Below are 17,956 nucleotides of genomic sequence, written 5' to 3'. Positions count from 1 at the left end.
TAAGCAAAGGTCACACAGCTGCGAGGACTCGAGTTGGGACCCTAGTGGCGTGAGCCCCAAGGCACCGAGCTGAGTGAGGACGGGTCGTGTGCAGGGAAGGGGGACAGGGCCAGGCGGCTGGTGCCTAACAGGAGCGGGTGGGAGGAGCCAGATGGAAATGGAGTTGGGGACCAGGCTATGCACCTGAAGTCTCTGCTTGGGACTTCCTGGCTGGGGGAGGGGGCTCTGTGAGCGGGGTTTCGAGGGAAGGAGTCTGACGGCCCAGAAGTGCTCTGGAAGCTCACTTCTGCCAGCAGGAGCAAAGGTAAAAAAGCTGTTGTCAGGAAAACCAGTCAGGCAACTATTGTGATAGCCCAGGAGAGATGATGAGGCTGAACTGGGGCAGTGGGGATGCAGGGGGATGGATAAGGTGGAGGCAGGACGTGTAGGAGACCTTGGCTTGGATACTGGGTAAAGGAGAGGCAGGGGTCGATGACAGTTGTCGGGTCTTCAGCCCCACCTAGAACGAAGGAGGGAGAGTGGAACGGTTGGGAGACAGGTGAGTTTATTTTGGAATACGACATCTGAGGTACACGCCTCTGGAGAGGGGTCAGGATTGGAGGTGGTGCGTGGGACCTGGAAGTGGGCAAGTGTCTATGGGAACATGGGGTTTGTGTGTTGGCTTCAGCAGCCCATACTCATCTGCCTTCGATATAGTATGGAAGAGTCCATTTTCCTCCCACTCTGCATACACCATTTTATTTGATTTAATCCTTGCAGTAGTCACGTGAGGAAGTGTTATCCTTATTTATGGATGAGGACACAGAGGCTCAGCGAGGTTAGATAACTTAGCCAAGGTCCCACAGCTTAGTGGCAGAGCCAGGATTTGAACAGAGGCCTGACGGCAAGGCTCCTTTCTGCTCTGCCGTAATAGACCCTGAATCAGGAATAGAAAATGGTACAGGGTTGCAGTGCAGGCACCCATCTGCCTGTCTCTTTCACCTCCCCATCCTGCAGGTTCATTCTGAATACTTGAGGTTTTCCCATCCACAGATATATAGACAATACCCATGAGCATTCAGGTAACACTGGCTTATTTTCCACAATGTCATAGTTATGAGGTATTGCCTTAGACGCATCAAGTTGGGCTTTGCTGCTTATGGCCACCCAGGGGTCATTAGGAAGTGTCCCAAGCTCACTGACCCAAGAGCATTCCTCATGGACTATAAGCTTGGAATATATCATCAAGCCAGTGTCAAGACTGCACTGAAGGGCTTCCCTGGGTGGCGCAGTGTTTAAGAATCCACCTGAATGCAGGAGACACGGGTTCGAGCCCTGGTCCGGGAGGATCCCACATGCCGCGGAGCAACTAAGCCCGTGCACCACAACTACTGAGCCTGAGCTCTCGAGCCCATGAGCCACAACTACTGAAGCCCACATACCTGGAGCCTGTGTTCCGCAACAAGAGAAGCCACCGTAATGAGAAGCCTGCACACCGCATTGAGGAGTAGCCTGCGCTCTCTGCAACTAGAGAAAGCCCATGCACAACAACAAAGACCCAACGCAGCCAAAAATAAATAAATAAATTTAAAAAAAAAAAAGACTGCATTGAAAATGTAGATGAAAAGTGTCCTTTTAGGTTGCGGTTTTCGGATCTCTCCCATCTTCTGATATTTGATGGAAGTGCCATGCTAAATTGAAAGACAAAATTACTGTAAACCGAGCACACTCACTGAGATAAGCACACGCAGCCTGCGTCTTGCCTGATCCTTGTTCAAGGCGAAGGATCCACCTACAAAGCATTGGAATGAGGCCAAGTATGTCCCCACCCCCCTTCCCCAGATGGACGGTTGAAGAAGATGCACAGCCCCATACTGTCTCAGAAGTTAAGGACTGAGCTGATCTTCTGGCCCAACTCTGTCATTTAAACGTAAGGAGCCCAAGATTGAGAGGTGAAGGGACTTGCTGAAGGTGACACCATTCACGAATGACCCTAGTCTCTGGACCCCTTGGTAGCCTGCATATCCCAGTACATCTGGCTTAGATCCAGGAGAAGAGGAGGAGGTGGACTTTTCTAGCATGTCTGTGTTCTTTGGCTGCACTTCATAGGGTTAGGGAAAGCATAGGGGGGCCAGCTGGGCCCTGTAACATGAGCCTGCAGTGTCTGTCACTTACAAGCTGGGTGACCTTGGGCAGGTGACTTCATCTCCTGTACCTCCACTTTCTCACCTCTGAAATGGGAGAACAAATAGTACCTACTTCCTAGGACTGGCTTTGAGTATTGAATGAGATGATGCAGGGCATGTCATAAGTGCTCAAATATTGCTGCTCTTATTGTTAATAACGCCATCAGCCACAATAATAATTATGGCTGAACGGTGTGAGGAGGGAGCTCAGAAGACCAATCAGGCGCTGGTGGTCTTCCCTCTACCACCCGCCACTAACATACAAGTGTCTTCTCAGTTCATGTGTCCAATGTGGGGCTGTTTGGGCACAGGGTCAGAACCTCACTTGGGTGGGTTTGTAACTGAGAGCTGCCCTCTCCCTGCAGAGCTGGTTTCTTTGCTCCTTGTGTCTGGACTCGCCACCTGAAACACAGCACTAACCATTTCAAATAATTCCTCGATAAGATTCTCCTTGGGTAGCAGAATGCAATCTGTGTTTTGAAAGCAGAGTTCCAGATGCTGGGACGGTGAAAGAAAGAGCCCTCTGTGCCATGAGCCCATCGGCCTAAGGTGATTCATTCCCGAGTCACATATTTCTGAACCCTCCTTGCCTTCCCCTGAGCTGTCCTAATCCCGTCTGGCCAGTTCCTCCACAAATTCCTCTGCTGCTTTGCCTGCCATCCTCTGAAGCCAGTGTAACTGGTGTCTCTGTAAGTAGGAGCACTTGTGAACTGTCATCTCTTCCTTGGAGAGAAATGCTGCACTGGGGGCGAGGGGGATGCCTCGTGGCTGCTTTCGACCATGGCATTTATGGATGTTCTCGAAGGCAGGGCAGGCCCAGGTCTCCTGGTCCTACCAGCTTCCCTCCTTGTCCCTGCCTGCAGTGTGTTCCCTTTTTCTTTCTTCCAAGTCAGTTCTGACCCTGAAGCCAGCATCTTCACCTGGCTATCAAACCTCTTGCATTTAAAAATACTGATAAAGTCACACAATATTGCAGTTTTTGCTATGCAGTTAAAAATCCTGCCATGTTTGCAGATAAAATTCAGATGCTGGAATATAATTCATAAGAAAAGATACCTTAGAACCTGGTACCAGAAGATACCAGCAGGCCCTGGGTTCCCCGTGACCCATTTCCATATATTTTTGTGCCCTACATGGCTGTCCGTGAGTGTCACCTGAAGACCTCATGCTGAGATGCAGGATTCTCACCTTCTAGGTACCACCCTCACTTCCTGAGCTCCTGTTCTGTCCCTTATGACCCCGAGACCCCAAGCATGGCAGGAGAGGAAGGAGGGATCCTGGCTACCCTCCAAACACCCACACTCCCTTCTGCCTCTCTCACCTGATTCCTGCCCCTCTGCATTACCACTTTCTCCATAGGCCTTTGCTCGCCATCTCTAAATCCAAGGCATCCTTTTTTTTTTTTTTTACATCTTTATTGGAGTATAATTGCTTCACAATGGTGTGTTAGTTTCTGCTTTATAACAAAGTGAATCAGCTATACATACACATATATCTCCTTATCTCTTCCCTCTTGCGTCTCCCTCCCACCCTCCCTATCCCACCCCTCTAGGTGGTCACAAAGCACTGAGCTGATCTCCCTGTGCTATGCAGCTGCTTCCCACTAGCTGTCTGTTTTACATTTGGTAGTGTGTATATGTCCATGCCACTCTCTCACTTTGTCCCAGCTTACCCTTCCCACTTCCCGTGTCCTCAAGTCCATTCTCTAGTAGGTCTGCGTCTTTATTCCCATTCTGCCCCTAGGTTCTTCATGACCTTTTTTTTTTTTTCTAAGATTCCATATATATGTGTTAGCATATGGTATTTGTCTTTCTCTTTCTGACTTACTTCACTCTGTGTGACAGACTCTAGGTCCATCCACCTCACTACAAATAACTCAATTTCGTTTCTTTTTATGGCTGAGTAATATTCCGTTGTATATAAGTGCCACATCTTCTTTATCCATTCATCTGTTGATGGACCCTTAGGTTGCTTCCACGTCCTGGCTATTGTAAATAGAGCTGCAGTGAACATTGGGATACATGTCTCTTTTTGAATTACGGTTTTCTCAGGGTATATGCCCAGTAATGGGATTGCTGGGTCGTATGGTAGTTCTATTTTTAGTTTTTTAAGGATTTCCAGACTGTTCTCCATAGTGGCTGTATCAGTTTACATTCCCACTAACAGTGCAAGAGGGTTCCCTTTTCTCCACACCCTCTCCAGCATTTATTGTTTGTAGACTTTTTGATGATGGCCATTCTGACTGGTATGAGGTGATAACCTCATTGTAATTTTGATTTGCATTTCTCTAATGATTAGGATTAAAGACGTAAATGTAAGGCCAGACACTATAAAACTCTTAGAGGAAAACATAGGCAGAATACTCTATGACATAAATCACAGCAAGATCCTTTTTGACCCACCTCCTAGAGAAATGAAAATAAAAACAAAAATAAACAAATGGGACCTAATGAAACTTAAAAGCTTTTGCACAGCAAAGGAAACCATAAACAAGATGAAAAGACAGCCCTCAGAATGTGAGGAAGTATTTGCAAATGAAGCAACTGACAAAGGATTAATCTCCAAAATTTACAAGCAGCTCATGCAGCTCAATATCAAAAAAACAACCCAATCCAAAAATGGGCAGAAGACCTAAATAGGCATTTCTCCAAAGAAGATATACAGATTGCCAACAAACACATGAAAGAATGCTCAACATCACTAATCATTAGAGAAATGCAAATCAAAACTACAATGAGGTATCATCTCACACCAGTCAGAATGGCCATCACCAGAACAGCTGATATATACAGTGGAGTAGGTAGGAGCAAATACTGGCTGTAGCAGAGGCCAGAGCAGGGCATGGTCAACTCTGCTGGGGTGACTGGGGGGCCTGAGGGTGCTTCTTCCAGGCCAGGGCACTAGAGCTGAATGTCCACAGAGGAGGCGAGGCAGTCAGTAGGCCAACAGGTGATGGGTGGAGGGTGTCCCGTGCTGAAGGCGCAGCCAGGTTCCAGTCCTGTGCCTGAGTGAAGGCGTGCATGGAGGGGGCACCCTGCTCTGTGGCCTGGGGGTGGGGAGTGCCCAGCATCCATCAGCAGCAGTTCCCATTGGCCCAGAGGTGGATGGGCTTCACAATGGCCCCGTCCTGTGAGCTCACCAGATAAGTAAGCTAGCCTTTCTCTTGACGTTCTTCCTGTTGGAAACGTCTGTCTGCATTCCAAACAGCTGAATTATAAGCACTGCAGCCCTTATCCTTCCTGGAGGGCAGCCTGGGTTCCCACTCTACCCCAAGGAACGGGGTCCGCCTTTCATAAGGTCTTTCTTCCGTTGCGTGTGGTTTTCCCCTCACCACCACCCCCTTTTCTTTTTAAAGTTCACAGTGCAGGGATTCCCCTCTTTGGAGCTATTTAAACAGAAATGGGTTGCTGGCAGGAACAGCCTAGAAGGGATTCCTGGCCCAGAGGGAGGCTGGCTGGGTGGCCCTGCGGCAGGCGAGGTCTGGCTTTGAACCTCAGGTGAGAGACACCTGTGGCTGCCAAGCCTCCGTCTGGAGTGTGTGTCGTCTCCCCGGAGCTGCTGACTGTGGCATTGTCCCTGGGCCTGTACTGTCCCCATCCAGGTGCTCCAGGGAAGGATTTCCTTTGCTTCTGATGAGCCTCGGAGCCTGCCAAGTCCACATGTTTCTGGAAGGCCTGTGCACAGCCCGGGGGTGGGGGCTGGCAGTCTGGGCAGCTGGGCTTACGAATACTGGTCTGTAGGGAGTCTGGACGGTCACACGCTTGCCCCTTCTCGGCAGACCTTGCTCCTAGTGGGGGAATTGGAGGCAGTGGGAGTATCCCAAGAGGTAACTGATGTAGCCTCTGGAAAAGACGGATCAACCTGGAGGCTAAGCCTGCTGAATCTGTTGTCTGGCCTGATTTGGGGGTTGTAACTGGTAAACACACACCTTCCAGTGTGTCATGACAGGCTATGGTCAGAAGGACTGGTGTTTGGGGTGGTAATTAAACACTGCCTTGGGCACAGGAGTTGGACAGACTTGAATTTGAATTTGGCTGCAGGAGCTTGGGCAAACTTCTCAACCTCTCTAAGCTTCAGTTTCCTCATCTGTAAAACTCGGTGTTTCCGTGGGCTGAACCAGAAGGCAGGGAGGCCAGGAGGTGCCCTGTATGATGGCTTATCGTGAGGACTAAATAAGATAATCCATGTAAAAGCCGAGTGGTGGGCCTGAGAGTGGCACCTGTCCAATAAAGGGTATCCACCCACGTGAGAACTGAAAGAGGCCTGACCCTGTCGTTTTGGTCTGGGACCCTCTTAGGGAGCCCACCACATAGTGAAGGGAAAGCAGAGACCTCACCTTGCATCACAGGGCCTCAACTGAAGTTGTGCCTGAATGGAGATTGCAGAGAGAGCCCAGGGCACTATAACGTTTTTCCATGGGGATGTGAGGGTATAGAAAGGAACTATTCTTCTCCTGTTGCTCAAATTATGAATAAAAACCCAGTGCCTTTCATCGGTGGAACATGGTGGTTTTGTAAACTCTAATTAGTTCCCAAGACATCTTTGCAAGTTGGCAGCTGAGGGCTCCCAGGTAAGGAGCAGAACGGGCAAGGGGGCTCACCCCGAGTCTGCGGGACCCCCCCTCCACACACCCTGCAGGCTGGTGAGCATCTCTGTCCTGGCTAGAGTTGGACAGTATTTGCTTTCTTGTTCTGGTTTTGCTTAAGCAGAGGTCACCGTGGAGCCCAGGAACTATACTGACTGACAGGATATGGGGCCGGGCAGGGAGATGGGAAGGTAATTCATTCGTTCAGGGATAGTTTGTGACAGGCCATTGGCACTTTCTGTCGAGAGGTATGCAAAGCATCCCCGAGTCATTCCTTTTGGGACCACAGGTCACGGGCCACCTTTGGCCCAGAGTGGTTTGTGGTGGTGTCAGCAAAATCAGATTGTGACAGGTCCCCAGCTGACAGTGAGAAACTTCTAAGGCTTTTTCTGGCTTTGGTAGGAAAGCCTCGTTTTAACACTTGGTGTGCAGATTACAAACTGGGCCTTTTAGATATGTCCAGGGGAACCCGAAGACCATGCTTCCAAAGTTAGTGTCTATTGAGCAACAAGAAAGAATTGCACGAGGCAGATGTGTGATTTTACTAACTCTCTCTCCTTGTCCCCCACCGTCAACTGGTCTCCCCCAGCCCAACTCCAGCACAGATGTCTGGTTCAACACTCTGTAGGAGTATTTGGGAAATCCATGCCAAGCCTGCAGTAAAAGCGGTCTGAAGTTTTTGAGATGTTTCTCATGTCAGAGGCCTAAAGAAAAGTCATGAGCAGATTGCCACATCTGTTCCAAGCGTGTTTCTCCCTTGAGAGTCAAGGGCTGGTGCATCTACACTCTGAGGGACAGGAGAAAGGAGCCCTCACAGCCTGCAGGGCGGGGGACGAGCTGGTCCTGAGCATTGGGGTAGGGGTCACAGCGCAGAAGTTTGCCTGTTTTCTCTGCCGCCTCTGGGCTAACCTGCAGATGGCTCAGCCTGTTAGCATGGCCACCACGGCGTCTTTTTGCAGTTTGGTTTTAGGAAGTCATTCTAACTTAGTTCATGCTGATTGCACAACTCAGAGAGGTTCCTTTTTCATCAGAATTTTGCTGCTCTGTTTCCTGAAACGTCTGGTACTGTAACATGCTGGCATATAAGGTCATCTGCTGGCAGGGGCAGTTTCACAGGTGGTCACAGGATCTCCTGCTCAGGTGGGCCCTGGGCTTGGGGGCTAACGCCGCTGCCCCTGTACAGCTGCAGTCTTGAAATTCTTAACAGTTTTCTCTTTGCATTTGTATCTTGTAAATGAAGTTCAATGGGGCTGTGGGGTGTGCACCGGGGAGGACTTGGGCCTCGCCTCCTGTGGTCCCACCTACCATCACCCCCCTGCCTCCCCTGGGTGGGTTCTCACCCCTGCCACCTGGGGCCTGGACACAAGAAAGGCTGGGGTGAGGTGTGCACACCCCACGGCATCCCGAGCAGGGCATGGTGGTAGCTGCCCCATCCTGGGCTGGCAGCCCCACTGCGTTTCTGTGGATGACTGACTCCCCTCCCCCCGTCCAGGTTGCCAGGGTGGATATTGCAACAGCCTCGTGGGTCACCTGCCCACCTTGGGTTGGGGCGACTGGTTTCTGGAAGAAGAAACCCCTGACTAGGCTCCCCTGCCCCCAGCTGGGTCGCACACATCCATCCCGCCGCTGGGGGAGGGGAAACGCGGCAGGCCGGGGTCACGTGTGCACTTGTGCACTGTCGCAGGGGCCCAGGGTGCCTCTGAGGAGCTGTGCTCACCCTGCAAGTCTCCTCATACCCCAAAGAGGGCAAGACCAGAAAGAGCAAATAAGAAATGTCATGACATGCTCAACAGTGTGTAAGTACTTAAAGCCCCCGAACTGTACACTGAAAGACGGTTAAGATAGTAACTTCTATGTATGTTTGACCACAATAAAAATATTTATAAGGTGTTTTTAAAAAGACAGAAACAAGAAACATCATGACAAGTGGAGACAGAGAGACCAGGAAAGGAAGGGAAAAGCTTGATATTTTAGTAACTTCGAGTGCCCATTAGATAGGCACTTTTTCCCTGCTTTTTGGACAGAGGGTCCAGAGGGTCCCACATCTTCACTTTGCACTGAGTTCCCCAAAGTATGTCACCAAGCCTGCCTTTGGCCACCTTGTGAAACTACCAACTCTCCCTTGCGAGGGCCCACTCTCGAAGCCTGAGAACGTGGGCTGCTGGCCAGACTCTCACCTGTCCTCTCTTCTTCTCCTCACAGGTCTTTTGTTGGCTGTGTGCCAGGCCCTGGAGAACAGTACGTCCGCTCTGAGTGGTGAGTCCCGTCCCCTTGGTGTGGGGTGGTGTGCGGAGCGTTGCACGGCGGCAGACCCTGGCTGCCTTGTGGAGCCTGAGCTCTAAGCACAGCTGTCCCCGGCACCCTCTCTATCCTCTGTCCCAGGGGCCCAGGGAGTGCTCCTGGGAGGTCTTAACTGCTGGCCTCAGGGCTCGCCCTCTCCCTTCTCTGATCAGACAGTCACTGTGAGCAGGGGTGCTGGAAAGCAGAGCCTGCACAACTCACAAGCTGGGAACCATCACGTTATAGTCCATCTAAAGAAGAACCCAGATTCCTAAACCCTCTTGTCTCCTTCTGCCTGGTGATTTTGTTTAGTTATTTTCCAGTTTATCTTTTGACATTTGTAGTCATATTTCCCTGGTTTCGTTTGCAAGATCCTCGATCAACAGATTGGAAAGTTGGGAAACGTGGGAGGCAAACCATTCATGGGCAGAGGATCACAGAAGGCATCGGCTTTTAACATTTGTCCATGCGTGCTAATATTTTTATACAGTTAGTCATGATGGGGAAACTATTTGGATTCCTGCTTTTTAAATTCAAGGTTTGGAGTTGTGCGTTTTTCCATGTTGCTAGAAAGTCTTGAAATTTATCCTTTTAAAATGTCATGATGTTCCATTAAAACAGGCATATGTGGTTTAATTAGGCATTTCCCGTGGGATATTTGTGTCGCCTCCAGTTTAAATTATAATGCTACATCTTGATGCCTAGAAGGTGTTTCCTTCTTCTGGATTCTTTCCTTAGGACGTATCTCCAGGAGCAAGGATAAATATATTTATGAACCTTTTAACAAGTTGCCAAATAGCTTTCCAAGTGAATCGAGCTGATTTCTACGCCAGCAATGCGTGAGTCTGCCAGTTTCACTGTTGCCTCGTTGACATGGAGTGTGCTCCCATCTGTTTTGCAGTGGCCCCTGCTGTGTTTCCCTAGTTACCTCACGGAGGTGCCTGGGCAGGAGGTGGTCCTATGCATTCATAAATTCTCTAACCAACCACACAGTGTCCCTGGAACTTGGCTCTTCTCTCCTTCCAGACCTTTCCATCCAAACACAGTGGAGGGGATGCTGCCACTCCCACTGAGTACCAGTCTCCTCTTGGAGCTGTTATTCTTTCTTTTTTTTTTTTTTTGCGGTACGCAGGCCTCTCCCGTTGCGGAGCACAGGCTCTGGACGCGCAGGCCCCGCGGCCATGGCTCACGGGCCCAGCCGCTCAGCGGCATGTGGGATCTTCCCGGACCGGGGCACGAACCCGTGTCCCTTGCATCGGCAGGCGGACTCCCAACCACTGCACCACCAGGGAAGCCCCAAGGAGCTGTTATCCTTGATGCACTTGAACCATTAAGGTGTCCAAGCCACTTGGTGGCCCATGTTGCCACAGATGCCTTTCTTCCTCTGTGTTATTCTTTTCTGGGACTCAGGGTAGAAGGATCTGTCCCTCCCAAAGCGGTGCTTTTAGAGTCCAGGGTCTGCCAGAGTTTCCATGAAGTAGTTCTTTCACTTTTTAATTTCTTCCCCCATCACAAAGGGCTCAGATATGCTATTTAGGGAGGGGGAGATAGCTTTGTGACTCCCCCATGCTGTTTTCAGAACTGCCCCACCCCCCCTCCTGGGATGCATTTACCCCCCAGATGCATCTCCAGCCCCTCCTGGTCCTCACTGTAGGACGTGGCAGGCCAAGAGCCGGGGTCTCCACCAAGTCACTTGTAGGTGACAGTTTGTGGTGATGGCAGATGTTGATGCCACCTCCATGGGGATGGGTACTCCTGGTTATTTTATCCCCTCCTCTCATTGCATCCATTTGTACAAGAAAGGCCTAGGGGATGTCGTACCTCAGCCAGTCCCCTCAGAGGCCTGGCGTGGCTCCTGCTGAGGCCCTTTGTGGTTTCACAGGCTCTTCTGGGTAGAAATGGGAAAACCTGTGACACTTATCCAGAAAATGACTGTCCTTGCTGCAGTAGTGACCAACCTCTCTTCCATCTTTCCTTTCTGGACTTGCTTCTGTGAGATAGTCTCAGGTCCTTGTTGATATCAGAGACATACTCTCCCTCATGATGATGTATGTTCAGAAAACAGTAGTTGTGTCATGCCCTTTTGCACATGACCCTGTAACTGGCTGAGTGCCACTCTGTAGCCCAGTGTGGTGGGTCAGGGTAGAGGCAGTGCCACACCTTCTAGTGTCCAGGGGGCCTTGAGATCTTGGAGTTGGTTGGTGATATGTGGAGAAGGGAGGTGGGCTGCCAATCTGGCCTCTGCATTGCTCTCTGTTTGATGGGTTACTTAGCTATGGGACTTGTGCCCCAGAGAGGTTAATGGAATAGTTCTCTCCATGTTTGCTTACTCTCTGCCCTACTCCATTGGACCGAGACATGAGTCCAGAGAGGGATGGGCTAGTTAGTAGACAAGTCCAAATGGTGATGGCCATGTCATAGCGACCCCTCCAAGGGCTAGGGCTTTGTGACTAAATCAGGCTGGTTTGCTCAACTTTCTCTTCTTTAGGGTGGCCTTCCTGTCTCCTAGAAGACTCCCCAGGCCCTGGTAGGCCTTGACCGTCCCATCCCACCCCCACTCTGTCTTCTCCAGACATGGCTAAAATCCTGCTGTGGATGCAGCTCAAACTGGGGACAACCCCTGCCAGCCACACTCACTACCCCAGCACTGGGGTATGTGTGTATTTAATTCTTGACTAATTCAGGAAGTAGAACTATTTGTTACTGTTTATAATAGAAATCTTCATACATAGAAAAGGAGAAAGAATAGTGAAATCAATCCCCATATAACCATCACCCAGCTTCAGCAATTAGGATCACTCTGCAATTTTTCTTTCATCTGTTCTCTCACCTTTTTGAGTTTTATCTTTGTTGGGATAGTTTAAAACAAAGTCCATTTCACTTGTGAACACTGCTTATATCTAACAGGTAAGAACTTTAAAAACAAAACCATAGTTCAGTTACACCAACAAAAGCAACAAGAATTTTTTTTTGTTAGATCCTTAAATATGGAGGATGGATGATGCTGAATTCAAATTTGTGGCACTTCATTTAATTTGCATTCCCTTTGTCACAAGATTAGACGTTTTAGATTTTTGTTGTCGTTGTTCTAGATTTTTTTTTTTTTTTCCCTCACGTGGCATGCAGGATCTTAGTTCCGCAATCAGGGATCGAACCCATGCCCCCCTGAAGTGGAACTGAGGAATCTTAACCACTGGACCGCCAGGGAAGTCCCTAATTTTCATTCCCTTTGATGTTTTCATATTTTGCTTTCTACTTATATTTCCTTTCAGGTCAACACTGCTTTTGTAAAATGTGCTCATTTATATACTGGGTGACTGACTTTCACATCTGAGCCCCTCCTATAACCCTTATGCTCTGGATGTTGGTGCGCTCATTTACTAAATCCTAAAACTCTCCATTTAGGTGTGAAGATGGGTTGTTTTAGGACAGAAGCTATGAGAGCTTCACCCATGGCATAAATATGCAGGTCTCTTCACTCTAAGAGTTGATTGGAATGAGAAACAGTAATGGACATAAGAAGGTTTTGGTACATTCCTGATTGATGGTGCTGGAGCAAAGGACTGCAGGCATACTCAGAATTAAGCTCTAACATTTTGATGGGGCAGCGTAGAGAGAAAATTGCAAACTCCATGTGCCAATCAGGAGTAGAATATGAGCTTGAAGGAACAGGGGCTGATCCCATGTGGCTTTCTTGTGCTTTTCCCCCCAAAAAGTTCAATGTTCTCATGACTTCATGGTTGCTCCTGACTTTCTTGTTGAGGTTTCATTGGTTCCTTCCAATCTTCCTTTTTATAAAGCCCCATATGTGGAGGGTAGATGATGCCAGAGGCATGGGAAATGGGCATTATTGTCATCAGTAAATGCTTTTCAGACATTGCTTTGGGTGGGACATTGGAGGGATACATGCCTTAGGCTGAAGGTTAGGAATCCTGGGCATTGGGCCCATCTGGTCTGAGTTTTGTCGAGTCCCTAGGCAACTTATTCATCTGGTTCCTGCTTGGATCTTAGTTTCCTCATCTGTTGGCCTTGAATCAGAAATAACCTGTGAAGTTTTTCACGTGATCACTCTGATGGATAGATAGAGACTACTTGGAAAGCTTTGCTGAGGATTATAAGGCTGCCTTCAGACTGTTAGGAAATATGGCAGTGATCAACTGGCGATGCCTGCCACAGGCCTCAGATAGGCTGGTGGTAGTGTGACCGCCATGTATCTCATTCTATTGGAGCCAGGTGGTATTTTACATTCAGGTTCTAACATTATAGTTACTGGGCAACTTCTGTGTCCTTGTCCCCACTACACAGGTGAACCCATAATGAGAACCCATAATGAGAGCCTCATAGTGACAGAAGGCAACCACAGCTGACTGCTTAGTGCATGATTTAGAAAATAATTGCTACAAGAGGAAGTCAGTAGTCTGGGGGTCAGGACAGAAAATTTGTATCTGGTTGGTTGTCAACTTGGAAAGCATGCAGAGAATCATTAGCTGCAGGCAAGGTGAGGGTGGCAGGCAGCACCTACAGCTTAGAGTTTCGCATCCTTCACAAAGAGTTACAACCTACCTTCAAAGGCACCTTTTAATGCCCCTGACAAGGGACAGAATGCATCCTGGTTAAGTTGTTGGGTGGCTGCTTGCTTAACCCTCCAAAATGTTGCGTAGTTCCCAGGCTGCCCACGAGGTTCTCATGTTTTCGTGAGACTTGCTCTAATGACTGAGGGGTGTGGTGAGGGCCTTGCTCAGGCACCTGGGAGCCAGGCTCCCTGTGCTATCTTCCTTGCACGATGTGGGTACTCGGGGTGGCTCTTTAAACCTCTGAATTCGGCTCTTTCCTCTAGCCTGTGTCTAATGACCCCCACCGGGAACCGGGCAGTGTTGGAAGCCTTACTTAATTTAGCATCTGGGAGACTTCAGAGGCGATGATAAAAGACCATGGAAAATTCACAGTGCTGTTATTCCTGGGGAAGGTCACTCTTATCGGCTTGCTTGGGGAGATGGCAGTCAGATTTTGGTGGGGACTTTGGGCTTAACTATGTTGAGAAGGGCGAGTTTGGGCTGAGGGTGCAGTGGGAGGGCAAATCCGATTATAGGGAGCAGTCTTTGAAGGCGTTACTTGTTTGGAAAACAGGTAGAACATGGGTCAGCCAGCAAGCAAGGGATCTGTTTATTGCTCATCTCACCTAACAAAAGCTTTTCAGAGCTGCAAACCACTTCCCCATTCCATTGTCTGGAGTTTTCCCACGTGGAGCTGAAGTCATTCTAAAATTAGAAAGCTCACGTGTTCTACCCAGGTACGTGGTTCACTGTTCCAAATATGTGTCTGTAGCACAAGAGACTTGGTATGACTCTGTTAGGGGCTAAAGGCACAGACAGCCATAGGTGCTGGGACTAGCTCACTTCAGAGGACACTTAGTGGACCGTGGAGCCTCAGGAGAGAAAGAGGGACTCTTTCTCCTTTCCTCATTTTACCTTTTACTTTCTGCAGAGGAAACTGTGCTGGATCAGAGGGCAGTTTGGGGTAGTAGACAGGCCATAGGATGTGAAATCCAGGGTCGTAATTCTGACTCACTAGCTGTGTGACATCTGTAGTGCTCCTAAATCTCCCTGAACCCCAGCTCCCCTTCAGTAAAATTAAGGAGTTGGATTAAGGCAGTCTTTTCAAACTGTGAGTCACAAAATCACTTTAGTGGGTCACAACCAACATTTTTTAAAAGGAGATCGAATAGTTTAGACTAGAGAATTTCAGAGTGCATTACATGAAGGAAAGTCAGGTAATGTTTCATGATACTCTTGTTTCGGTTATTCACAGATTTATATATTGGCATTCTGCATTCGTTTACTTGTGTAAGCTGCACCCATACTGCATCCTCTGTAATTTCCATATTTGATTTCTTCAGCGTAAGAACTTAGACGCTTGCAAAGTAAGTGCTGTAAATCTTTGTAGATTTACCTGTACTTTTCCCCCCATACACCTAGTCTTTTTTAGTTGTCTTGTTCACCCCTAATTTGACAGCAGTTCTTTTTTTTTTAACATCTTTATTGGAGTATAATTGCTTTACAATTGTGTGTTAGTTTCTGCTTTATAACAAAGTGAATCAGCTATACATACACATATATCCCCATATCTCCTCCCCCTTGCATCTCCCTCCCACCCTCCCTATCCCACCCATCTAGGTGGACACAAAGCACCGAGCTGATCTCCCTGTGCTATGCGGCTGCTTCCCACTAGCTATCTGTTTTACTTTTGGTAGTGTATATATGTCAGCAGTTCTTTTTATCTACTCATCTTTATCAAGTCTTTCCAGAACACTCCACTTACAATAGAAACAACAGCTCTTTCCTTATGCATAGATATGTCATTAGTTTATGTAATATGTAATTAAATTATGTAAATACAATAATGAGTGCAACTGACATAAACAGGTTTGGGAACAAACACACGTGTCCTCTTGGTAAATATATAGCTTCACTGGTAAGAACAGACACGGTCTGGTAAGCTAGAGTAGCCAACTAATTGAGCTTTTGCACTCTGAGGACATTGGTCTAGTTGTTTTTTTGTTTTTTTGTTTTTGCGGTATGCGGGCCTCTCACTGTTGTGGCCTCTCCCATTGTGGAGCACAGGCTCCGGACGCGCAGGCTCAACGGCCATGGCTCACGGGCCCAGCCGCTCCGCGGCATGTGGGATCTTCCCAGACCGGGGCACGAACCCGTGTCCCCTGCATCGGCAGGCGGACTCTCAACCACTGCGCCACCAGGGAAGCCCGGTCTAGTTGTTTTAACAAAGGAATGGAGAGGATGGATTGGGTAAATCAAGGCCCTGGTTTAAGTTGAGCTCAGATAAGAGAGCATCTACCAGCTTTGAAAAAAGCAAAGCAAGTGACACAACTCCTGGATTTCTAAAAATCAAGGCCTGTAGAAGCCTACTGTTCTCCCACTTTTTAGTTTTCAACTTTTATTTAGCACACACTTATTAAGTACTACCTTATACCAGGCATTGTGCTAGGCCCTGGAGATACACATGAGAAGTAACTATGAGCGCTGACATCAGAGAGCATAGGGTCAGGCAGATGATGATGATAATTTTTACATCTCAAAGTAAATCATAAACATAGACCATGTGATCTACCATATGGATTTCTTTGAAGAAAACACCTGCTTCTACTATATTCAGACTTCCCATTTTTAATCCAAGCACCAAACTGTATACTTTTTATTTTCTTTGATAAATTGCTTCGTGCTCAGTTTGGCCTGTGGTGCCGAGCTGGTTTTCCATCTGATTGATCACCCGTCTGGGCTGTGGTTGGCATCTGTGGAACTGGCAAAATCCACAGAATTGCTGAGTAGTGAGGCCCCACAGATTGTGGCCATTTACTCCGTACCTACCATGAAGATCATTCTAATACCAGTTCATTCCATCTCTGCGCCACTTAGCTCAGAGTCTCAAGAGAGAGAATTGGATCGGTTTGTGCCCTTTGGTCAAGTGGTAACCCAACAGCTGTGGCAGGACTGGGAAGGGGAAGCTGCAGGTAACAAGGTGCCAAAGATCAACAAGGATTTATTGAGCACTTATTATGTGCCAGGCCCTGATCAAAATAAAGTCTTTGTTTTTAAGAACCTTATACTCCGCTGGGAAAGATAGACATACTATTAAATTTTTATCAAATCGGTGCATTTTTGAGAATGGCAACACTGAGTGCTAGTGTGTGTGAGGTGAGACAGCTACATATATTGCTTACAGATGTGCATATTGACTTTCTAGGAAAGAGCTTAGTATCAATGGGGAACTTGATTCCTTAGTATTAGTAAGAACCTTAAAATTGTCCATGCCCTGTGACTCAACAGTTACACTTTTAGCCATCTAGTTTACAAAAATAACCAGAGATGTTAGGTTATTCTCCATTATAGTAAAATATAGCCAATTTAAATGTCAGCAAGAGGGAAATAGTTATGGGACAGGTGGATAGATTTTAAATGAAAGCCCTTTAAAATCATGCTGAAGGATATCTAACGATATGGGAGAATGCACATGTAAATAAACAGAAAAAGTAGTATATAAAATTGAATATAATATATTCAAAATTGTACAGAGAGATGCAAAAATAAAGGGCAAACATCATATGGTATTAACATTAATTATCTCTGGCTAATGGGAATATAGCTGATTTTAATTTCCTTTGTACTTTCCTTGTCTACAGCAAGCATGTTTTAATACTATAGTCAGAAATAAAAGGAGCTACATTTTTAAAAATAAATTTACTTGTATATTTATTTATTTGGTTGTGTTGGGTCTTTGTTGATGCACGCGGGCTTTCTCTATTTGTGGCAGCGGGGGCTACTCTTCGATGTGGTGCGTGGGCTTCTCATTGCGGTGGCTTGTCTTGTTGCGGAGCATGGGCTCCAGGTGCGCAGGCTTCAGTAGTTGTGGCTCGTGGCCTCTAGAGTGCAGGCTCAGTAGTTGTGGCTCACTGGCTTAGTTGCCCCACGGCATGTGGGATCTTCCCGGAGCAGGGATCGAACCTGTGTCCCCTGCATTGGCAGGCGGATTCTTAACCATTGCGCCACCAGGGAAGTCCGGAAAGGGGCTACATTTTTAAAAAGAAAGAAAAGGCTGTGGCTGACATCCTGCCCTGCAGGTCTATTGGCCAGCACAGGTTGAATGCAGGCTGCCTCGGTCTTGCTGTCCCAGGGCTGCAGCTGTCACTGAGGCTCGGGCAGTCCCGCTGTTTCTGGAGCACAGGGACCTGCCATACTGGCCTGCATGAGGGCTGCCCCAGTCCCTGCAGCTTGGCACCCACCCCCAGGGACCTCGCTATCTGGAGATGTTGACCCCAACAGGATAATTGCCAGTTCACCTCTAAGTTCTGGGGATGCTCATCCAAACTCTTCTTGGGTGACACTTTGGCTCCTAAATCCTGATCCACCTTTTT

General features: G+C 48.0%; 1 protein-coding gene across 1 annotated transcript in view; it reads left to right on the top strand.

Annotated features, from left to right (window-relative positions):
• The window catches only part of TGFA (transforming growth factor alpha), a 103,885-nt gene that overhangs the window by 26,115 nt on the left and 59,814 nt on the right, over positions 1 to 17,956 (top strand). Inside the window, exon 2 of the mRNA XM_082641934.1 lies at positions 8,953 to 9,006. Coding sequence (XP_082498060.1) covers positions 8,953 to 9,006 — 54 coding nt within the window. The remainder of the gene's footprint in view (positions 1 to 8,952; positions 9,007 to 17,956) is intronic.

Source organism: Mesoplodon mirus, assembly GCF_964341445.2.
Source record: "Mesoplodon mirus genome assembly, chromosome: 14".
Taxonomy (NCBI): Eukaryota; Metazoa; Chordata; class Mammalia; order Artiodactyla; family Ziphiidae; genus Mesoplodon; species Mesoplodon mirus.
This window is presented reverse-complemented; position numbering and strand designations above follow the sequence as displayed.